The sequence below is a fragment of the Glarea lozoyensis genome (assembly GCF_000409485.1).
Source record: "Glarea lozoyensis ATCC 20868 chromosome Unknown GLAREA12, whole genome shotgun sequence".
NCBI lineage: Eukaryota > Fungi > Ascomycota > Leotiomycetes > Helotiales > Helotiaceae > Glarea > Glarea lozoyensis.
Window position 1 is genome coordinate 915299 of NW_007360986.1, and position 22458 is coordinate 937756.

The following is a 22458-nucleotide window of genomic DNA, read 5'->3' on the forward strand; positions in this document are numbered from 1 at the left end:
CACGAGAATCATAACACCTTACACATTTTACCAAACCCTATACATTCTTTCTCCGGAGCGTCTGTGGAAGGAAAGAAATCATTGTCAATCATGACTGAATCGAGCCTACCCTCTCCTCCTTTCCTAACGATTGAAGGGATTCAAAACTTTCGAGACCTCGGTGGTTATCCAACTTCCAGTAGCCGATCAATTCGCTCGTCTGTTATATACCGATGTGCGGAACCATCGCAGGTTACCAAGAATGGTATTGAGTCAATGAAGAATCTGAGGATATCTACGGCATATGATCTACGTTCGAATAACGAAATTGAAAGGAGCAAAGCATCAGGAAGAGGTGGGGTTACAGAGTGGGATGGATGTAATCGAGTCTTTGTACCGGTTTTTAGCGATGAAGATTATGGCCCAGAAAGCATAGCTCTTAGATATGCTGACTATACCGCTGATGGAACTGAAGTGAGTCTCATTAATCTGGGTGTGCAATAATTGATTGGTAGCCAGGGGTTTGTGCGAGCATATACTAGCATTCTAGAGAATGCACCACCGTCCTACAGTGTCATCTTACGGCATTTGGCTTACAAGTCGTCGGAGCCCCTAATTATCCACTGCACCGCAGGCAAAGACAGAACGGGTGTCATTTGTGCCCTAGTACTATCATTATGTGGTGTTGACGATGAAATCGTCGCTCAAGAATATTCACTCACCGAGGTGGGGCTTTCGCAGGAATGGAAAGAGGCTGTCGTTCATCATTTAATGTCGCATCCTGCTTTGGAAGGCAATATGAAGGGTGCCTGGAATATGATTGGCGCTAAGTATGCCTTAGGCGGTTCTGATTTATATCCGTTATTGACATTGCCTCAGGGCCGCGAACATGTTTGCAACCCTCAGAATGATGCGGGAGAAGTTTGTGGATGCCGAAACTTACATAGTTGAGAAATGCGGCCTGTCAAGAGAAGAGGTCGCTATGATAAAGGCAAACATGACTGTCAATGAGGCTCCTACGCTCCATAAAGTCCCTCAAGTACTCTAGACAGAGAGATGGACGCGCAGACTCGCGGAAGTCGCTGAGGCGTACTGACTGGCGCAACTAATTATCCGAACCATTCTAAAGTTTATAGTTCTATTTACTTTAGCGAGATCTAGTATATATATTATTAGTAGAATTAAATAAAAATATTAATATAGATTACTATAGCTAGCTAGACTAGAGAAGCCCCTAGGTAGGAAATACTAGATATTCTAGTCCTTAGACCTTCCTTGAGTTAAAAGGGTGGATCATTGTCACGTGCTATAAACCAAGTTGCGCTAACGATGTCTCGCGAGATTTTCTCCATTGCGGGAGCTCTAAACATTTCCTTTCCCAGACCTCAATCGGAACGCTTCATTGCGTTGCCTTCATCACACACCAGGCATTCGAAATGCCGCCATCATTGGCATGCTCATCATCGACGTTGTCATGTGCGAAACAATTATGTAAAGCCACAGCATCATCAACATCATCACGATCCTTTTCCACGACTCCTCGAACACAACAGAGAACCACGCGAGCTCGGAGAGCATTGTACAGATGGCTAGCCACAGTAGGGGATAACTTCCGGAATCCACTACCGGGCTCAACAAACTATCTGGGAGCATACAATGCTCAGGGTAAATTAAAGCGAGTTGTGGAAGCGGAATACAAGAAAGCGAATGACAAGAAAATGGACAAGGGAAACCGAGATATTCCTAAGGACCCATCTGAGGCGCTTCCTCCCGAGTCGGCTCGCGACCGAACGCCGTTCCCCATATCCCGATCATTCATAAGTCAATCTGTCCTCAGTGAGGAATTTCGCGATGAAATCTGGTTTCGAATCATGAAGCAGGGCAAATCAGTGAGAGAAGTCAGCGTAGATATGGGCGTTGAGATGAGTCGTGTAGGTGCAGTCGTTCGCTTGAAAGAGGTGGAGCTGGAGTGGAAACGCATTGTAAGTCGGCCATATTTTTCTTTCACGTTCTCCTCCTGCCGACTTCTATGATGATATATAAAAATATCGATTAGTCTTTAAGACAACAATATGGTTACAAAATTTACGCATGCGAGCCTCTCTGAAAAGTCAAATTATCACTTCTGTTCTACTCAACACATCAATGAAACATCTGGCTGACTTGTAAAATGAAGGGGAAACCATTGGCGACGCCATACGCAAAAGCGGTCATGTCAATGCTTCCCAAAACAGGCTTTGCCGAGGATGCCGCGTCTGAGCGATCTCTCCCTGAACGAAAACTATTCTCAAAACCCAAGCGTCTAATGAGTGACGAGGAAAGGAAGAAGCTTAGGGCCGCGAATCGAGAACAAAGGGCGATCGAGGCGCGCGGCATCGAGGGTAGAAATTTCGCTCGACATGAGTCGATCAACGACCTTCCCGTACATTCCAAGACGGGACAGCAAATCTTCCACCCTACCTCTGAGTCCAGGCAGTTCACCCGTGCCGATGCCGCAAAGGTATTCGATGAGAGGCTTCTCCCTGCCGACGATCGAATACCGCATCCTGAAATGGTTGTTCGGCAGCGAGAGTTGGTGGAAGGCTTAAGTGACGAGGAAAGAATGGAGAAGGCACAACTTCGAGCAGCGAAGGCCGAAAGCAAGAGGCTGGCGGAGGTAGCCAAGCAGGTTGCAAAGGACTCCAAGACTAAGAGAGTCGAAACCCCTCGATGGGAATTCAGATTTACCGAAGCTAATGTCGAGGATGCGGGCAAGACTGGAAGAGGTCACAAAGGTGTTGGATGGCGGTATGGAGTACCGTTGTATGATCGCAACAAGGGATTGGTCAAGATACCACAGTCGGTGGAGTAATTACTCAAATCATTTCAGCGAATGTTTCACGGATGTATACATAGGTGGTGTTCAGACGGCGTAGGGCTGTGTATCAACATTGTACACTGTATATTAGAGGCTGGCTATTTAGCGAGCCTCAGACAATGTAAAAATCAATAAGACTTAGCATTGTAACATTTGACTGTCTTCTTCTTGCTCTGGGTGGAACACAGTGTTGCTAGCGAGGTCCTTCTAACCGGCGCGGTGTCTTTCACTAATTTATACCGGGGAGAAAAGTCACCAACTTGTATGCCATGGTTGGTACGTTGGGAAAACGTTCTCAATCACCAGAGAACTCTATCCTGGGAATCAATCTAAGATTCGCTCCAAGACAAGGTGTGTGATACATCACGTGCCTGTCCGGATCCGGTATTAGTGTCTCTTTCAAGGGGACGGCACGCCAAGAGCAGCCTCTTCCACCGTCCAGCCTCGCATAAATAGGTAAAGACCCTTTGGCGCCCTACCTCAAAGCGAGAAAAACGACGGAAAGTTGCAAGCTTCCATTAGCAGCACGCGAGGCTCACCATCCAAAATAATCCTCTTTTTCTTTCTTTCGTCGTCGTCCTACTTTCTTTTCGGATTTCCAACTCGGAATAAGTCATCGGATCATTTTTAGAGTCACCATCAGTGTTTGCAGGGAGAGTTGAAGATTGGCTGGGTATTGTGTTGTGAAAGGTGAAGTGAAGGAAAGTTTGCATCATGTCTGATCGGGAGTTCGGTAGTAAGTTCGCTCTTTCTGTTTCTGGAGTCATGGTGTTGTTTTGGTTCCAATTTTGGTAGTAATGGTGAATGAGATGCGAAATCTTTGGTGGAGTGGTGAAGCCCATATTTCATATATATATATATATATATATGACTTGTCTTCCCTCCATTTCTCCAAATATATCTAAATTTGCTTTGCTCTTTCATTCGCGCTTTTAAGCGTATCATCACTGTCTAAAAACAATCTTCACTTTTCCATTACCAAGAGGAGGATCTGAAATGGAGAAGAAGAACTGGAGGGTCAAGACTGACAAGGAGCTTTTGGAGGAACTGCAACCGTTCCCTCCTCCGTTGGCTGAATATGGTATTTGAACTATTGATCTCGCTTGTGGTTTTTGGACTATTTGGGCTTTTGGTTACGTTTGTATATGAGTGCACGAGGCTAACATTTGGCGTTAGGCAACGATGACTTGTCATTACCAAAAGGTATGCACTGCTCATATTATGACTCTTTCTGGGGCCTCTCTCCAGTGAATCTACTCTGAAGGACTACGCTTGGCAATTCTCGAAATGTCCTGAAACCGTTGGACGACAAGGGCTCTTGAGAAGCCAAAGTCTTTATGAACCTTGATTGGCTAGGAGCATAACCATGAAACCACGCTCGTCCCAAACGCTCCTTCCCGTAGTAACCCACTAACGACTCTAGCAACCGTTCAAAAAATTGTAACCGAGATCCTTCCGCCGTCCTCGGGACTCGCTTTTGGCAAAGACGCCCGGGATCTTCTAATTGAGTGTTGTGTGGAATTCATCACCCTGATCTCATCCGAAGCAAACGAGATAAGCGAAAAAGAGAGCAAGAAGACCATCGCCTGTGAACACATCACCAAGGCGTTAGAGCAATTGGGGTTTGGGGAGTACGTAGGTAGCATTATGGAGGTGGCGAGTGAGCACAAGGAACAGTTGAAGGTAAACATCGCCTTCCGACTTTTGATTGGGTTTTAGACTTTGAGGCTGATTCGAGACAGGGGCGTGAGAAAAAGGCGAACAAACTTGAGGCGAGTGGACTTTCGAATGAGGAGTTGTTGGCGATTCAGGAAGCGGCTTTTGCGGAAGCTGCTGGACGTCATGGGTAGAGCAGCTTTCATAATAGGCTATTGATCGCTGTTGGGCCTCTTGGAATGCGAATGGAATGATCTCTGTGAGCCGGTCCTGCGTTGTTTTGGAATTAGGGAGGCATAGGATTTAGGCGTTAGGTGTTGAGAACACGGGGCATGGAATGGCGAGGAAGCAAATGCATAGAACGGAATAAATGTCGCTGTTTTCGCTTGATATTGGTCACTTGCCTGACAATAATAATTTCCAAACAGCATTTTGCTCTTGCTGCGATGATAAACATGGTGATATAATTCTATGTATGCCAACGATAATGTGCAAAATTCCCAGACGCCCTTCTCCCCATCCCAATAATAGAATTTTAAAAGTCTACAATTCTAACAATCATGACTCCAATTATCCTTGATCCACCCGGCCAGTAACTCTGTCAATGTAGAGTTGGTATACGACTGCACATCTTGTTTCCCATATTTCTCCCCTTTGAATTGCAAAGCCATCAAGATCCATGGCTGTATGAAATCCACAAACACCAAGTCCACATTCTCTGGGTCTCCTTCGGCAGGAAATGAGATTGGTGCTTGTACACAATTTGGTACACGATAAAATGTGATGGGGCTGTGAATGGTGTCGTCGCCATCGGAGCCTCCTTCGTCTTTGGTTGTGTATCCGGGAATCAGATCTGGGGAGTCCTTTTCTGAGCGGGATATCAAAGGAATTTGTTCTTGTTGGGATTTGAAGGCATCAAAATGATCCTGGGCAAGAGTCGCCGGGGTGATATCCTCTAAAACAGATAGCTGTTCAGGTGGCGCCAACTGAGAGGTGTGAAAATCCGAGGTCTCAAAAACTGGGCCACCATTGTTTAGAAGATCCAAAATGCCCTTGGCAGACTTGTATGGCACGTCTTTGATGACGAGGAACTTGCTGACGAATGGAGAAATGATGAAAGTGGTATCTTTCGTAAATGCTCCCTTGAACACGTCAAATCTCAACGTACCAGTGTTAGCAAGAGCTAGAGTGGGTACACCTTTTCGTTCCTCATTTACCACAACGACTGGAAGAACCTCTTTCTCGAGCCAAGAGAAGAGGCTGTCACTGCTAGGGTATTTTGCTCTGCTCATCCAAAGATCCTTTGGCGCGCATCCAAATGTGTGATCGAGCTTCAGCTCCTTCCTGGCATCGTTGATCATGGCTGACACGTTCTTTCCGTGCTCAGTTGGGAATGTCGTATCGTTCAGCCCGGTGTGATAATGATAACCAAACAGATTGTTATCGATATATCTGCGTTTGAAAGTCGGGGTTGACCTAGTCTTAAGTTCCCGCGATTCTTCCTCTACCTTTTTGCTGCCACCCAGCCCCTTAATAGACATCCATCCAATTGTTTCCATATATCTGCCAGCTTGTAAACCATGTGCATTTGAATCATACTTTGCGTAGTTACGAATATGACTATGGCCTCCGAAGAACTGGATGGGAGTATCCCACTTCTGTCCTCTGATCGCATCGTACAGGGCTTTATATTCGGGGCCACGAAGTGTGACATGTCCGATAATAAGAAACAAATCCACGTCCTCTCGAATTGCTTCCTGGAACCAATCTTCTTTAATGGTTTGCTCAACAGGCTGAACCACTGTGTTGTTCGCATTTCCGGTGAAGTCAAAAAGGAATCCGAAGGCCAGCACCCGAATGCCTCTGTTCTTCGTCGTAAATTTTCGATATCTTTGTGCCATAGGCACAGGTTTGCCAGTTTCTGGGTTTATGTAGTCGAGGTTTGATGCCAAATATCTCCCGCTGAAGTTCGGAACCGTAATATCATATTCCCTTGCCGCGGCATCGGCTTGATAGAGTTCGTGATTTCCAGTACATATAACATCAATATGCTGCTCCTTCATTATATCGTAGAAATATTCGCCTTTCGGGGTGGAGCCGTCGTACAAGCCGTTGCCCTCTATCCGATCCCCAGTGTCGACAAGAAGAAGGTCTACTCCCATAGTATCCGCCTTTTCACGCATGCGCTCCGCGAAGGAGATATAGTCTCCCCAGTCCGCAGAGTATTGGGCTCTGAGAGAGGTTAGCACATGTGCAGGTCAGGCACTCCAACGGGTAGAAGCCTACTCTTGAAGATGCCCAGCCTGCCATCCGTGTGTATCGGTAGTCTGTAAGAAGTTTAGATCACCCCATGGTAAAGACCTCATCGGCGCGGCGACTGGGTTGGGGGCAGATGGCTGTTCCGCAGCTACCAGCGACAGTATAGAGCTTAGAATGCATGGCAATAGTCTCGTCATGGTAAGAAGCGCGCAATACACAAGGGATCGAAGGAATAGATAATCATCCAACAACAAACGTCGAGGAAGTAAGCTCTTTGAATTCTAAAATGTAACAAAAACACATCCAACGCGTAGCCTAGTATTGGGCTATTCCTGTCGTTGTGGTGGATGTTTTGATGAGCAATGAGCAGATGACGTGAACGGGCCGAGGCCATAGTACCATACGCAGGTAGGAAAGGCACGGGCTCCCGTTGTGTTCATAGCGAGATGCGGCGGTGGTTTTAGCGTTCGAATCACGTGGTTTGGAGCTAACATCAAGACCCACCAATGCAGGTACGTCGTACTTCTAGAACTCTCGCACCAACATTCCCCAAGAGTGCACCTCCACCACCACACACCCGCCACCATCGATTCCTGAATAACCACTCACAACAACAACTGACCGATACAAACATGGCAAATCATCGTGCCGACGAAAAGCGATTTCTGGACGAGAGGGGTTCAGGTGGTCCTCTTGCGCCAAACGGACTTAACCCCGCCACAATCATGGAGAAGCCAGTTCGTGAACGAATTATCGATAGCTACTTCTGGAAGGATCAATGCTTCGCAGTCAATGAGGCCGACATTGTCGATCGAGTCGTAACACATGTCAAATTTATCGGCGGCACATACGGAGATGCACAGCGACCTTCACCATTCCTCTGCCTCGCGTTCAAGCTTCTTCAACTCGGGCCGGGCGATGACATCTTGAGAGAGTATTTGGAGTACGGTGGGGAGAAATTCAAATATCTACGGGCACTGGCATGCTTCTACATCCGCTTGACAAGACAGGCGAAAGATGTTTACCTATTCCTGGAGCCGTACCTGGAGGATCGGCGGAAACTAAAGCAGAAAAAACGAATGGGCACAGCTCTAACTTACATGGACCAGTTCGTCGATGATTTGTTGGAGAAAGATAGGATTTGCGCCACTACACTCTGGAAAATGCCGAAACGGGAGGTATTAGAGGATCTAGAGGTATTAGAAGCAAGAGTTAGTCCACTGGGTGACATAGAAGATTTGTTAGAGAGTGATCCGGAACTAGTCAATGAGAATGGGGAATCTAGGGGGAAAAGCCCGGGAAGTGAGTTTGAGGAAGTTACATCTGAGTAGGACGAAATGGAAATGGTTGGGAGAGACTAGGCAAGGAATAAAGATATTGAATCCGGTAATGGCGCCTAAACATTAATTTACTAATCCGGGCAATCATTTTAGTTAATATCTCGAGGCACGACGTATGTATTGCAACGATTTTCATGATATATACTTCACAGACATCTATCTCAGCTAAGCAGGAACACTAACGGCGAATCGTAGGACAACACATACCCAGGGTTTCCAACCCCCAAACCTTGGTTTGATTGTTATCCCAGTCGATTCGAGTGGCGCGTTGCCGACTTGTAAGAAAACCATTCAGCTTAAGGTTCATCAATGTCCATGTGTAGCGGCATTTGGGAAGATCACTGTAAGTGTTGCTTCTCTCATTGTGTTATCACTCTCCCTTCGAGCATTGGAGTATTTGTCGTCTTCGCTAGTGACAAACTCGAGAATAATAAGGAACTCTCACGGCTTTGGGCTGGGACAAGAGTCAGTAAGATGTGCTGACTAGCTGCATGGCTGTACGTGCTTAAAGAGTCGCCTCTCCAAACTGACTTTGGTGGCAAGCTAAGCAGAAGATTTGGGTCTCATCCAGAGTATCATAACTTCATAGGAGATACTGTCTGTGACTTTCTCAACGCATCATGCGAAGCAAGCACCAGTACCTAGGTAGTCTTCGAGTGCAACCTCTAGGTGCGGCTGCGCCATGAGCGATGTGGGAAATATTTCTCCTCGGAGGTAAGCATAGACGTACTCTATTAAAAGTCCGATTCAATTTTTATGGGTTGCAAAAAAAGAGAGCGGCTCTTTTGGAGTTACATTGTGCTGCCTGGAACGTAGAAGCCATTTTTGTTGATGGTGGCGGCTATTTCGCTGCTGAAGACTCACTTGCGTCGCTTCCTTTGAGGGGAACGCGCCAATTGAATTACCCACACCGAAATAAAATTCACCTCTGCATATTATGGTTACAAGGGGATTGATGGTGGTCAGCGACGTCGACATCCTAGAGTACCATTGCATGTAGCTGCTTTTGTCAGCCACGTTGTTCGGCAGCCACATTACCGCTTTATTCTCATTCCGCACATAGGGCTGGTATTCTGCCATTCGTCTACCTTGTGGCGCGGCAACATTGCCAGACATTGGATTACCGTGTTATAAATATACAATGCCGGTAAGATTAGCATACCAGTGCCAGAGGGCAATTAGGCTTTGATACGCAACTAGGTCTCGGCCAAGCGTAAGATTGCTGCCAAAGCGTTCGAAGGCTGGCTATGACAGAAACATGATATCTTTTTGGCTGCATATTGATCAGTTAATCTTCAGCTCTCATGAGGCGACCCAGGTGGAAAAGATAACTTTTCTGGTGATAGAAGGCAACTGAAGTCTAGCCATTGCGGGCGATGATATGTGGGCAGTATGAATATCTATAAGACAGACCGCAAGTGTTCAAAGCTTCCTCAAAAAATTTCCCTGAACATTCCGTTTGGTCTACTTCCTACTTCCTACTTACCCTGCTATTACCATACTGGAACACCACTTTTACCATGTTTGTTCCAATTATTGCGATCATCTTACTCGGCGGAGTGGCAGTTGCAGATGTAAAACAATTCAACTGGAAAATCACCAAGGAGCAAGTCCCTATCCCTAACACAGGGACGAAAAGGGAAATGATGCTTATTGACAAAACATGGCCCCCAAATCCGGTAATTGTTGATAAAGGCGATGTTCTGAAAGTCAATGTCCTCAATCTCATGGATGAGAAAACAAGCTTGCATGCGCACGGGTTTCTCCAGAAAGACAACAATTTCTACGACGGGCCGGAAGGAATCACACAATGGTAGCTAAATCTTCCACAACTCCAAATCTTCGCTAATGAGATTAGTGGCATTTTTCCAGGTCAAGCTTTTCAATACGAATGGCATGCGACTGAATCGGGAACTTTTTGGATTCATTCTCATCATCCGGCGTAATGGAGTGTTTTTCCACTTGCGGTAATCTATTACTTACAACGTCCAGTCAATATCCTCATGGTCTACGATTTCCCTTGATTGTAAAAGACACCAAAGGATCCCCCTCCGAGCCGACGACATATGCGTATGGTGCGGCTGCCGAGAAAGATATTGTCATTGATATGGCCGACACCTACTACTTGCAAGATCAAAAAGATGTCGATGATGACTACAAGAATGGTAAATGCGGAAAGGGTCTCGAGCCTCCGCCTACAGGCATCGTTCACAAGGATTACATGGGGACCGATGGTATAAACACAATCTATGCTGGCGGACCTTCCGGGAGACTGCGAATACGGTTCATTAACATGTCTGCGTTCTCCACGATGCTTATTTTTCTCAATAATGGCGAAACCAAAGACGGTACCGCGCAGGGCATTCCCTTTCGTGTCTCTGAAGTCGACAGCGTACCCCTCGACAGGGATTACATGCCAATCGCAAAGGCAATCGAGTTGAATGCCGGGCAGAGGATGAGCATCATCGTTGATCTTGACAACGACCTAGGTAATGATAAAGCCGGTTTCAATGTTATTACAACGATGAGTAAGTTCCACCTTCTTGTTCTCTAGGTTTACTAACATTCTAAAGATCCTCATCATATCGCAACAAACAAATGTGCAGATGTAGTAAAAGATAATTATGCCTACACTAGTAAAAGTTACATTCATTTCACAGATCCTGCTAGTGGCGCAACACCACCTCCAGCACCAGTTATGACCTTCTCACGACCACCTAGATATCCCGCGAGCCCATCTGCTTATGATAATACTAGGATATGGGTAAACAGTCAATGGAAACTCGATAACATTCCCATCTGGGCCGATAAAAACGCATCCCCAAATACCGTTGTTACCGAGACCTGGTACTTGAATAAATTTATCCCTGCCAAGAAGGTTCCCCGTATCGCGTTCAACGGAGAGGGATCTATGCCAACCAAATTCTTGAGTGTCGACTTCACAGCCACCACTGGTCCGGGAGGCAGCAAAGAGTTTGCGACACTAAATGAGAAGACCTTCGTTGCCCCGGGATCTCCGGTCCTACTCCAAGCCATGCGACCGCTTCCCCCAAGCTGTCCTAACTCACCTCTCCTACTAGGTATTGGCATGCCAAAACCTGTAAACACAAACACCCTCGGCCCAGAACCCTATTATGCCAACAACCCAGGCCAAGGAAACGTCGTTGAAAATACCATCACCGTCGAACAAGGCCAAACCATCTACATGTTACTAAAGGCCCACGTTGGCTCACACACCTTCCATCTCCATGGTCATGACTTCCAGGTTCTCTACACGCAACCCGAAAACGAATCTTCCCACGAACTTGCTGTCCCTGACATTGAACTACTTAAGAACAACGGCCTCAGTCAACCTGCCTCCCCCATGCGCCGGGATACGCTGTTCGTAACTACGAAAACGGTCGCCTTGATTGCGTTTACGGCAGATAATCCCGGTGCCTGGTTTTTTCATTGCCACAATGATTATCACGCACTCAGTGGCATGAGTGGTGTTATTGTTGTTAATCCACCAGGGGGCTTTGATAAGGGGTTGTTGAGGGAGAGATGGGGTGATGCCGCGTATGAGCAGTGTGGGGGGAATACGAACGGATTTCCGGTCAATTTGAGTGCGTGGAGGAGGGAGTGTATTAACAATGGTAGGTGAAGAAGAGGTTGAGGGGGGGTCGTGGTGGACTCGAAAATGTGGCAGTTGAAGTAGTGTATTTACTCGAAACTAATGTTAAAATGCACGATATTTGGTTGATTCTTACAAGTAATTGTTCTACTGTTGAATTGATTTTTAATTTTAAACCAGACTAAGGGATCTTTTATAATGAGAAGTAACATATATTTAAGAACCTAATTAGCAGGTTGCTGACCCAAAAGATTCCCACTACGCGGGTCAGGATCTTTGAGGAGTCGGTGCATTGCCTATATTGAAATGTTGATCTGAAACCTTGGTGAGATGTTGACTTTGTAGTGATCTGTAATATGATTAGCGGAATTGTTAGCTAATCATTTTCGCCTAAGAGTCTTCCTTTTCGTATATGTTATCATGATTTGCGTCTGACACATCTTTTTAGTATACATTTCATCAAACAGTAAACTCCTTAGCCCTGTCATCCAATTTTAACATCGAGCATGTCGAGTGTCTGAATAGCTACTCAGAGGCATAAGTTTTATAACCAAAGCTCGTCGAATTCCCAGAAAGCTTGCCGCGTGGTTACGACTTCTCTTTAAGATATTTTGATACCTTTTTTTGCTACAGTGCTCAGGTCTGCATTGAAAACAATTTCATTTGGTGTCCTAGAAATTTGTTGTCTTTGTTACCTTTACATTTGTCTCTATTCATCTCTCGAGGAGTAACGGACCGACACAAGGAGGGATTACGCTATGACATGAATTGACACTGATAAGGTTACTAGATGGCGAAATTCAATTTTCATTCGATTAAGTTGACACAACGTTTTGATCTGGTCTAGTTCTATGTAGATGATTAATGAAATGGGTAATCATTAATCGAAAAGCAATATTCATTGAACCAAGTTGTCAGGATATCGTGCACTCCATCGATTATTTTCAAGAGTCAAGAAACGAAGTAAGACCTTCTGGAGCTCGGTTCCACTTGATAATCAATATTTACATTATATTGACGGGTTATCCAGGATGTGACCAATACTTATTTGGTGCATAACTCGGATTGATAAGCCGGCTCGCGGAGGACAAAATCAGTGGCAGTCGAAACACAATATTTCTTCGGTTAAGTTAACGAAATATCGTACATTCAGTGGATTAATTTAGAACATTATCACCATTTCGTCAATTGAGTTAACTAAATAAGATTTTCTAAGCTCTATTTGAAGTCGATTTATTATTCAGTCCAAGATTAGTAGTTGGTGACTGACACTTATTTTGTCCTCCGCGAGGCCGGTCACATACATATAGTAACATCATCCAATTCTGTTTTTCTAGACCCACATAAGCAATTCTTTGAACCATCTCGAAACGGAAAATGAATACACTTCCACACAATATACCACTCATCTACTCAGTTCACAAGTCCAACCTCTCCATCGCCCACTCCATCGCCCACGTCCACCCCCCGGGCAAAACACTGACAACACCCAGGACCTCCCTCTCGGCAATTCCCTTCATCCACCATACATCATCCATCGTCCTCGCCAGCACAAAGAAATAAGCTAGAATGACTAGCGCTTTCGGATCGCGCGTTCTCAATCCTTCAACAAATAGCGGCGGTGCGAAAGTCGGGAATGCAAGCCACAGTTCGCGGAGCTGGATGGAGTTGAGCCCGGCGCTGATTTGCGAGAGGATGAAGCTTATGTACTGGAGGGCGGAATGGTAAGCGAATTGCGTTTCCGGGGATGGACAGGGATCGGACTGGAGGAGGGCCATGAAATGGGGAATGAGGATGAAGGAGGTGGATTGGTGGAGATGTGTTGGGGTTGTGTTGATCACGGTGTTTACTTGGCTTGTTGGTGAGATGAAGGGAAGAGCTGAGGTGAAGAGGGGGATGTTGCCGGCGAGGAGGTTGAAGATGTGGACTGGGGGCGAATACATAGTGGGCTCCTGGAACTCGGGGTCTTGTAGTAATGCGATTGGCGGAAGTGATATTAGAATGGCAGATATGCAAGCTGCTTCCGCGTTGAACGAGTTGAGATTTCGAACTGCTTCTCTATGTTGACTAAGTGCTGCGTTGAAATATAGGCGATATGTTCTGCTCATGTCTGCGCAGCCCGGATGAGTTTTAGTAATATGAAGCGCTGCAATTGACAGGATAGAATGCATCAGGAATGGGTGGCCCAAAGCAAGAGCAGGTGCTACCCTGAGCCATATCTCAGACATGGTTTTATCGTGAATAGACAGGAAGTTATCTTGCACTGTCGAAGTTAAGAAATGGTGCACTAGTCTTATTTCGAGTAGTCGACGCTCTGATGTTTCTCGGGAACTTGCAACTCTGAAATCCTCAAGCGGGCATGGGGGGCGTTCGTGGATAGGAGATGAAGAATTGTATCTTGCCGAAGATGGACTTCGTACTGGTTCGTGTCTTGCCTTTCGGCTTCGAGGCGGCTCGTCAATGTAATCACATTGTTCTTCGCGGCGGTTGCAAGAGTCGCATTTTGGACGACCTTCGTTGCACTGTTTCAATGGATTAGAAACATGTTCCCGAGTACAGTACAACTGAATAAAGTACAGCATGTTGTCAACCAAGCTCATCACCAAAAAGCTGTCTAATTGCCGTATCCGACCTTACCCCAGACCATATAGCGAACAGTCCCACATACCTTGACTCGTCGTTGTTTGCAAACTCTGCAGCCGCCTCTGGACTTTGAGTGAGGCCGTAAGGCTTTCCCCTCTATTTCTGTCATGGCGTCTGATGCTCAACGATGTAGAGTGATGGAGGAATTCTCATGGGAATCGTCTCCACAAATATATGTCTAGCATCGACATCGTTAATCGAGTCTTTTGCCATGGGCGTTGGTCTGGAAGTCGAGTGCCACACTTCCAAATCATGGACATGTCGTACTTCCCGCATCCAAGAATTCAGCCTCAATCTAGACGAGAAAAAAGTAAATTTCTTACGCAGAACCCTTGAAAATTAGGAGTAACGCACAATAAAACGTGTCTGTCTGATCTTTCAGTAAGACTGGTGTTACTTAGGTTGGCCCAAGGGAATGGTCCCCTGTTGCATATTACCGCTTCCGCTACCCGTCAAAGTTAGAGATGTGACCGACCAGAGAGAGACCAGTAGGTTCCAGACCCCAAATGAATTGCAGAGTAAGCACCAGCCAAGTCTCTCTCTTCGTCCAACCACTCAGTACGCATGAGTCCTCACATACTTCACAAGATAGACGTGTCGTATTCGCTGGTTTTGGTGAGAGGGAAGTGCTGAACCAGGCGCGCTTGCAGTTGGGTCTAATTTCTGACCCTACCACTGCTGAAGAGTCTCTGCAAATTCGGGAGACTCTGCAACTAACGAATGTGCCGTCTGCGTCCACGGGTAGTTCCGCTAGCGTGTGAATACAAACAACGCGTTGTCGATGCGGAAGGCGATAAGACGAGAAGGGGTGAATCGCCAGGCACATACAAAGGCGTGTGGGAGAGAAAATATGAGATAAGTCAGTGGTTGAACTATACCTGCAGCCAAAGGCAAATGTGACATGTGATATGAGCCAAAAAGGGTCTGACCATGATCGTATGAAAAGATACATGGTAGACTATCGTCAACACAGACGGGTATATCAGATGGCTTCTCTCGAAGACATTGCTCTTGTACGATCAAAGGACCGAGAAGCTCTCTAAACACTCGACTGAGCTTCCATCGCGTAGATACTCTTCATCGAGCAAGCGCTCTCAACTGGCGCTGATTGCTCGATGCTGTCTATTTTCTCCTTTGCTGTGAAACATCAGCAGCGGATTGTAGCATTGGCTGCTTGCTGGATGTCCGATAACGTGGCGCTCAATCATCGTATCTACATATCAAAAGCAGCCTTTGAAGAACATCATCGTTGTGACCAAGTTCTTTGGAATGGGCGTTCCGACGCAATGTCTTCAAGGGTGTCATCGATATGAGAGATGTTGTGTTCGGAAAAAGTAAACAGTCTTTCTCTCTTACCGGGACTCGCGGAGGACAAAATAAGAGGCAGTCGAAGTCATATTGTTCTAAGTTAATCCACTAAATGCCGATATTTCGTCAACTTAATCGAAGAAATATCGTAATTTAGTGGTTTAACTTAAAACATTATTCCTATTTCGTCAACCGTTTTAAGTAAATAAGACTCTTTAAGGTCTATTCGAAGTAGACTTCTTATTAAGTCCAAGATTTACAGGTAGGTGACCGCCACTGAAGCGGGACAGACCTATTCGCTTAGCCTCCAATAGGGGTCCACCCGTCTACCCTCGGCATCCCCCTCTTCTAGAACGACTCCCAACGCAGGTCGGGTGTTTTGCATCGAGCCCATTCATCACAACCACATGGCTATTTATGCCTGTGGTGTCCCGTACATGTATGGTCATATATAAAACCCCTTCAACCACGTGTAAAGTGATACCGAATCTGCGGTTGTGCTTTTTCGTGCTACACATCCCTAGCATATCTCGTGGCTATCTGTACTCCGTACCCATCAATCTGAGACATACAGGCCCAGCTCCTTTACACATTCTATTTGCAGCCTCATCTGCGTATAGCTTCAGCTCCCTGACGCAGCTTCGACGTGGGACGCACAGCACAGCATTCAAGTCTAGAGCTCGCTTTGTGCCTCGATCGAGACTGCAGGAGCGCTTGCTTTGAGCGAATATGAACTCCATGCCCTCCGAAGCGGCCCCTCCGCCATACTTCCCAAGAGCAATCTTCATGTCACAAGACTTGGAAACGGCGTCGATCCGTTCTGCTTGCCCTTCGTATGAGTCCACAGTTCCAGTAAACAATCGTCCACGTGAGGGTCTTCCACCCATCCCGCCAATTGCTCGTACTCGTGCCAATTCGAAACCCTCACTTGATGACGCATTCCGAAACCCGACATGGTCTCGAGTCCATGTTGCAAACCCGACGTCAAGAGCGTATCACTCGATAGCAGTTCGACGAGCGTCAGCGCTTACTGTGCAAGAACAGTCTAGCTTACTGCTGGCCGCTGTCAATGGCGAAAACGCAATTGCACAGCTAAAGAAAAGGATGGACGACGAAGAAAGAGAGCGGTCGATTCGGACGAAAGAAGATCCGAGTCTGGTTGGCGAAGAAGCTGCCAGAGAAAATAGGGAAGAGAGATTGAGGAGAGAGAATGGATGTGGAGTCCTGGAACGCGAAAATGTTCGGTGGGACTGGCTTCTTTGTACGTCTACCAGGCTCAACCTGTCCGAAAATCTGCATCCTATCAACAGCATGATGAGTTGTTCTATACCATCAGCTACGTGGACATTCGAGACGTGCGCACCGTGTATCCTTGCTAATCGACACAACAGCGCAGATGAATGATTGGGAGGAGCGTGAGAAGTCTTGGAAGAAATTCCACCGAGTCGAAGAAGGGAAAGGTTCGAAGCTAGCGAGAAGATTCGGGTTATCGAAGCGTCCTTGACTTTGTCTCGGTATCACGAACTATCCCCAGCCCTCTTGTGTGTTGTAAAATCTAATCGATCGTCTGTTGCCATGTTTACGAGTCAGACAATGTCTTTTGGTGGACGACTCGAAGTTCAAACCTACATATAATTTTTAGATCCACGGGGAGAAAGCTCGAGTCCGGAGGTTGACGGAAGGTTGCAAAGCAGCTGCATATTGATGTCGGGTATTGCAATATTGCCAGATGCTAGTTCTTGCGAAAGATCTTTGGACAGTCGGATGCAGCTATTGAGAAGAATCGGAAATGTTGTCAGCGCGAGACGCTAAGCTAATCTTCACCAAGATTTGTTGCATATCGCAAAATACCTCGTACATTCGTTGTCAACAGACGCAATCTCGCTTGATTCTCTGGTGTGCACAAATATGTTTCGATTTTTCCTGAAGATGCCAGTTATTGGTGGCCAGGAGCAATTGACTCAACTAATCGGTGTACCTGAATGTTCCGCCAAACCACACCTTACATCCCACCCATTTTCTTCCCCTCTCACCTACAGCTCTGGTCTGGAGATCGCTTTCCTCAATGCCTCTTTCAGTTAATCCTCCATCTAAAATTTCAAATCCCGCTTTCCGACCGGCCATGATCACCTCGTCGGTTTCATAGTTGTGGCTCTCTCCTTGCACCTTCGTATCGCCATCTGTGTCCAAGAATCCAGCTTGCGAACGTTTGCCCATTTCAGCATGCATATTAGTCACGATCAGGAGTCCGCTAGACTTGAGAAATGAAGCACAAGTGGTGAAAAAGGCGTCGACGGGGAGATGCTCGAGGACCAGTGTTGATAAAACGATGTCTGCTTTGCCGCGGAGTTGATCGATATCACTTCCTTGGTCCGGTGCGAGTGCGTCAAACACGTGGAACGATACATTAGGTGCCGATTGTGTGATGAGCGATGAGTATCGTGATTTCGCAATGTCCAGCATTTGAGGGGAGAGGTCCAGAGCGTTGATCTCGGCTATCTTCACCGTCGAAGGAGGTAGACTAAGGAGCTTGGATGTGTTGCGACCAGTTCCGCATCCTACTTCGGTGATGGTAATGGCCGAATCCGATGAGATTGAACTCAAGGCTTGCTCAAGGAGCACAGGAAGCAGCAGATCATCGATGGATTGAAGCATGTTACCATCGGTATCATAGACCTGGAAAACATAAGCAGATACCGAATCAAGGTTGAAGGGGAATCAATCTACCTTTGCCCATCGGTTGTAGAGGTCGAGGGTTGAAACGGATTGAATTGGGCGCGAAGAGGTAGCCATTTTGGAACAATTGCCGTCTCGAGCAAAGAATACAACGAAAAGATGATAAAATGATACAGAGAGACCCGTGGGCGCAGAGCAGGAGATATCTGTCTGCCAAAGGGAAGAGAGTAATGGAACTAAAGTGACTCACGCCGTCACCCACTACCTAGGTACTCCATTGCGGGAGGGGCTGGCAAGTAAGATTTTCGAGGAAAACTAAGATCAATAATGTTGACAGCTTTACCCAGTTGTTTATCTCGTAGCAATGAGATTGTAGATTTTACTTACACTTCCTCTATATTAACGAGGTAAAGTTCTTGGACAATGCCCTGGCTGATGAGGTTGACATCGCGGCAGTCGAGGTGGGTCAGGTGATACCCCTATATTTCCCCCCGGATCGACTCTTTCGAGAATCGGCTCGGAAGGGCTTCTCAAACGGCTAGCAATCCGACTCTCGTGTGCTCCAAGAGTCTCCAATAAATGTTTGGGTCTGTGCTAAAATGTTTTAGCTTCACAATTGACTTCCCGAACCCGTCTAAATCTACCGCAGATGCTGCATCTAGTGACTACTCGTATTGGTTAGCGGAAAGTTTCCTGGGAAACATTCGAGAAGCCAGGCCCAGGTGCAGACTGTACACTGATATTGGACTGACAACTGTCTATGTTCCCAAGCACAACATTCATTCTTCGAATAAAAGCGAAACTGCCCTTCCAAGTTCCCACCATTCACCTGTCACATCTCACCTCTCACATTCATTGACAGTTAAATTTCTTTGCCATCGCCAGGCCCCAGGAAATTTGTCCCGAAGAGGCACCTCGCACGGTCGTACACCCCGACGGGACCTGGGGCTCTTCAACTTTACATTCGGTCAGCTTCTGGCTTGCAATCTTGTTTATACTTTGCTTGCTTCTCCTGCGCCTACGGCCGCATCAGATACTCGTCCTTGCGCCATCTGTGTCTGATCGCCTCTCCCACGGCCTGGCAGAATACTCCATCTTCCACAAGCCAATAATCGCTTCTGCGACTCTGCAGCTAGGATTCAATACACGCAAGTGACGGCGCCCTGTCTTTGTGCAAAATGCCGACCAACGGTAGCTCAGGCGCGAGCAATGGGCGTTTTCAGCTAGATCTCAAGCCCGTCAACTTCTCTCTCACAGAGGGCACCAACATCCCTCCTCCGCCAGCTTCGCCAATTGAGGAGAAACCACCTCCCACCCCTCCGAAACCACAACTATTTGCGAACACCGCCGTGCCTACCAATGGCTCCATGCTACCACCGCCAACGACCGGGTCAAATGGGTTACAGAATGGACGAGGTCGGACAACGAGCAGTACTGAAATCCCTCCCTTAAGCCCTGCCTCTTCCAAAAGACCGAGCAGCATTCGGCGCTTCGTCTCGAGAATGTCGCTGAACCAGAATTATGTAGACGGCCACGGATCGCAAGAGGATTTGCACGGGGTCGCCAGGCCACCAAGTCAAGCCAGTGTCATGACCACGAATACCCACGGATTGAAGCCCAAAAGAAGCAGCAGTTGGTTCAGGCGATTCTCGAGCAACAATCAATCACAAGAAACCAACATCACACAACAGCCGGCCGTCGATAGAAATCCAGTTGCGAGAATTGTGCCACAACCGAAGCTTCCGGAGAAGTACACACTCAAGTCGCAGATACCAGAAGGCAATGAGAGTAGTTTAGGGGGTGACGATATGTTCAAGAACATCAGATGAATATGATACCCCTAGAAAAAGATGCTATGCGGTTATGGCGGGAAGTGGTAATGGTCACCGATGCTGGCACGATTTACGAAGTTAGGATGGCTTGGAGAGAAAGCTGCGCCCAAACCTACATTGCAGCAGTGGCAGTCGAAAACATGAAAGGGGAGGAAAACGTTGATACGAGATACCCGGCTCGACTGAGCAATACCACCGCCCTCTTTTCGTATTTCATGGATGAGCACCGATAGAAAAGCGTCGGCGAATCGTTACTTTGCTCGGCGGCTCCATTTCTTCAAAGGCGTATTAATGCCATTTTCAAAATCGGCAGCATTTGTAATTGTGGTTGGTCATTTCTTATTGGATTTCCGAATCAGATGCACGGGGTTGATCTTCATTTGTTAGTATTTTGGTCAAATTAGGGGAGATGGTCGGCTGGTGGCTTTTTTTTTACAGCATCAGTCTTTCACTTGATCTTTCATCTTCTTGATAGTAGGGTTGCATGGAAAGCGAGTTTTCAATTCAATGTGAACATTCTTTGGTTTTCAAAAGTATTAATCGGAAGTTTTAGTCAAAAGTCTAATATGGTAAGCGCTCTGTTCTATACATATCTTCTGCTGCAGAGGTGTGAAGTAAGATCGTGTTTATCTCAATACGGAGTTTTAAACAAAGTAGTAAGGACGTAAATAAAATTAGATGGACATCAACTACAACCAAGGCAGAAAATTAGCAGAAAATCGTAAGGAGTGAAGAGTGAGATAGAAATCCGCGACCCAACCCAACTTCAGTGGCCGCCAAGAGCTGCATACTTGGTCCCGCTCTTCTGACAGACCCCTGGTGCCCCTGCCAAAAAGCTTCCCGCGCCCGCTTCAACGTGATGTCAGACATCAACTAACAAACCGCTCTCTTTTTCTATCAAATCGGCCATCTTCCTCTCTAGACTCATCATGCCATTCTCACGAGCTGTGCGGGCACAAGCTCCAGCTCTAATCAAATCATTGAAACCACAATATGCTCCCACCGTTTGTAAAAGATGGAAATCGGGACCATATGGTTATACACAAGCCAAAGCACTGGTCTATTCAAAATACGGTGATCCCTCTGAGGTCCTTTCGTAAGATCCAACGCATCAATCTATATATACCCATTCTAATAATCCAAAGATTACATACCCACTCCATCTCCCCCTCTCTCCCGCCCAATCAGCTCCTCCTCCGTACTCTCGCATCTCCCATAAACCCCGCAGACATAAATCAAATCCAAGGCGTCTACCCCTCCAAACCCCCCTTCACCTCCTTACTTGGGACCTCTGTCCCCTCAGCCGTCGCAGGCAATGAAGCCTGTTTCGAAGTCCAATCCATCGGCTCCTCAATCAAGAGTGTCGCAAAGGGAGACTGGGTGATCATGCGCTCTACCGGCTTCGGAACATGGAGGACCCACGCCCTCGCAGAAGAAAAAGACATCTTGCGGGTCGAAAAAGGTGGTTTAACAGAGATTCAAGCTGCGACTGTAGGTGTAAATCCAACAACTGCATGGCGGATGCTGGTCGATTTCGAGAACCTAGAAGGAGGGCGAGATTGGTTTATTCAAAACGGCGCCAACTCCGGTGTAGGAAGGGCAGCGATCCAACTTGGTCGCGAATGGGGGCTGAAGTCTATCAACATCATAAGGGACAGGAAGACGCCCGAGGAAACGGAAAGCATGAAGAAGGAACTTCTAGACCTAGGCGCCACGAAAGTTATTACGGAATCAGAACTCCAATCCCGTTCCACCGTCTCTGAAATCAAAGAATGGACCTCCGGCAAAAACCTCAAACTAGGACTCAACTGCGTAGGCGGCCCTGTCACCCTCGCTCTCGTCAAAACGCTCTCCCCAGGCGGTCATCTCGTAACCTATGGCGCAATGTCCAAACAACCACTTTCTCTCCCAACGGGCCTGCTCATCTTCAAGGACCTCAAGTTTTCTGGGTTCTGGGTCTCGAGGTGGAGTGATGCGAATTCGGCGGAGAAGGAGAAGACGGTGGAGAGCATTCTGCAAATGACGAGGGAGGGACGATTCAAGGATATTCCGGTACAGGAGATGAGGTGGGAGTGGGCGACCGAGGGAGAGAGGCTGGTGGAGGCCGTAGGTGGAGGATTGGAAGGGTTCAGGAGTGGGAAGGGGGTGCTTGTGTTTGGTGATACGTAGATGGTGTGGCGGGGAGATGTGTATTGGTTAAGTTAGAGTGAGGTTATGTATATATTGTTGAATTAGCTCTTTTAGATTAGGTCAGTATATATGGGACACTCATTTGAAGTTTATACCACATAATGT

General features: G+C 46.8%; 11 protein-coding genes across 11 annotated transcripts; 8 read left to right on the forward strand and 3 right to left on the reverse strand.

The window, feature by feature from the left end:
* Nucleotides 1-90: 90 nt before the first annotated feature.
* GLAREA_10745 ((Phosphotyrosine protein) phosphatases II) lies at nt 91-1027 on the forward strand (the record flags this gene model as incomplete). Its single annotated transcript, XM_008079846.1, has 3 exons — nt 91-453; nt 499-809; nt 859-1027. The coding sequence occupies 3 exons, from the start codon at nt 91-93 to the stop codon at nt 1025-1027; spliced, it is 843 nt and encodes a 280-aa protein (XP_008078037.1).
* Nucleotides 1028-1415: 388 nt separating this feature from the next.
* Nucleotides 1416-2830, forward strand: GLAREA_10746 (uncharacterized protein; the record flags this gene model as incomplete). The annotated part of the gene is made up of 2 exons (XM_008079847.1): nt 1416-1961; nt 2156-2830. 2 exons carry the CDS (start codon nt 1416-1418, stop codon nt 2828-2830), a joined length of 1221 nt encoding a protein of 406 aa, XP_008078038.1.
* Nucleotides 2831-3832: 1002 nt separating this feature from the next.
* GLAREA_10747 (Histone-fold containing protein) lies at nt 3833-4686 on the forward strand (the record flags this gene model as incomplete). The annotated part of the gene is made up of 4 exons (XM_008079848.1): nt 3833-3917; nt 4013-4039; nt 4260-4519; nt 4579-4686. The coding sequence occupies 4 exons, from the start codon at nt 3833-3835 to the stop codon at nt 4684-4686; spliced, it is 480 nt and encodes a 159-aa protein (XP_008078039.1).
* A 357-nt stretch (nt 4687-5043) lies between these two features.
* GLAREA_10748 (Metallo-dependent phosphatase) lies at nt 5044-6948 on the reverse strand (the record flags this gene model as incomplete). The annotated part of the gene is made up of 2 exons (XM_008079849.1): nt 5044-6724; nt 6779-6948. The coding sequence occupies 2 exons, from the start codon at nt 6946-6948 to the stop codon at nt 5044-5046; spliced, it is 1851 nt and encodes a 616-aa protein (XP_008078040.1).
* A 435-nt stretch (nt 6949-7383) lies between these two features.
* On the forward strand, nt 7384-8082 carry GLAREA_10749 (uncharacterized protein; the record flags this gene model as incomplete). Its single annotated transcript, XM_008079850.1, has 1 exon — nt 7384-8082. One exon carries the CDS (start codon nt 7384-7386, stop codon nt 8080-8082), a length of 699 nt encoding a protein of 232 aa, XP_008078041.1.
* A 1529-nt stretch (nt 8083-9611) lies between these two features.
* GLAREA_10750 (Cupredoxin) lies at nt 9612-11734 on the forward strand (the record flags this gene model as incomplete). The annotated part of the gene is made up of 3 exons (XM_008079851.1): nt 9612-9904; nt 10084-10619; nt 10665-11734. The coding sequence occupies 3 exons, from the start codon at nt 9612-9614 to the stop codon at nt 11732-11734; spliced, it is 1899 nt and encodes a 632-aa protein (XP_008078042.1).
* Nucleotides 11735-13122: 1388 nt separating this feature from the next.
* On the reverse strand, nt 13123-14456 carry GLAREA_10751 (Zn2/Cys6 DNA-binding protein; the record flags this gene model as incomplete). The annotated part of the gene is made up of 2 exons (XM_008079852.1): nt 13123-14226; nt 14373-14456. 2 exons carry the CDS (start codon nt 14454-14456, stop codon nt 13123-13125), a joined length of 1188 nt encoding a protein of 395 aa, XP_008078043.1.
* A 1928-nt stretch (nt 14457-16384) lies between these two features.
* Nucleotides 16385-17159, forward strand: GLAREA_10752 (uncharacterized protein; the record flags this gene model as incomplete). The annotated part of the gene is made up of 2 exons (XM_008079853.1): nt 16385-16916; nt 17047-17159. 2 exons carry the CDS (start codon nt 16385-16387, stop codon nt 17157-17159), a joined length of 645 nt encoding a protein of 214 aa, XP_008078044.1.
* Nucleotides 17160-17620: 461 nt separating this feature from the next.
* On the reverse strand, nt 17621-18310 carry GLAREA_10753 (S-adenosyl-L-methionine-dependent methyltransferase; the record flags this gene model as incomplete). Its single annotated transcript, XM_008079854.1, has 1 exon — nt 17621-18310. The coding sequence occupies one exon, from the start codon at nt 18308-18310 to the stop codon at nt 17621-17623; it is 690 nt and encodes a 229-aa protein (XP_008078045.1).
* A 1199-nt stretch (nt 18311-19509) lies between these two features.
* On the forward strand, nt 19510-20160 carry GLAREA_10754 (uncharacterized protein; the record flags this gene model as incomplete). Its single annotated transcript, XM_008079855.1, has 1 exon — nt 19510-20160. The coding sequence occupies one exon, from the start codon at nt 19510-19512 to the stop codon at nt 20158-20160; it is 651 nt and encodes a 216-aa protein (XP_008078046.1).
* Nucleotides 20161-21092: 932 nt separating this feature from the next.
* On the forward strand, nt 21093-22332 carry GLAREA_10755 (NAD(P)-binding Rossmann-fold containing protein; the record flags this gene model as incomplete). The annotated part of the gene is made up of 2 exons (XM_008079856.1): nt 21093-21259; nt 21309-22332. 2 exons carry the CDS (start codon nt 21093-21095, stop codon nt 22330-22332), a joined length of 1191 nt encoding a protein of 396 aa, XP_008078047.1.
* Nucleotides 22333-22458: the final 126 nt, after the last annotated feature.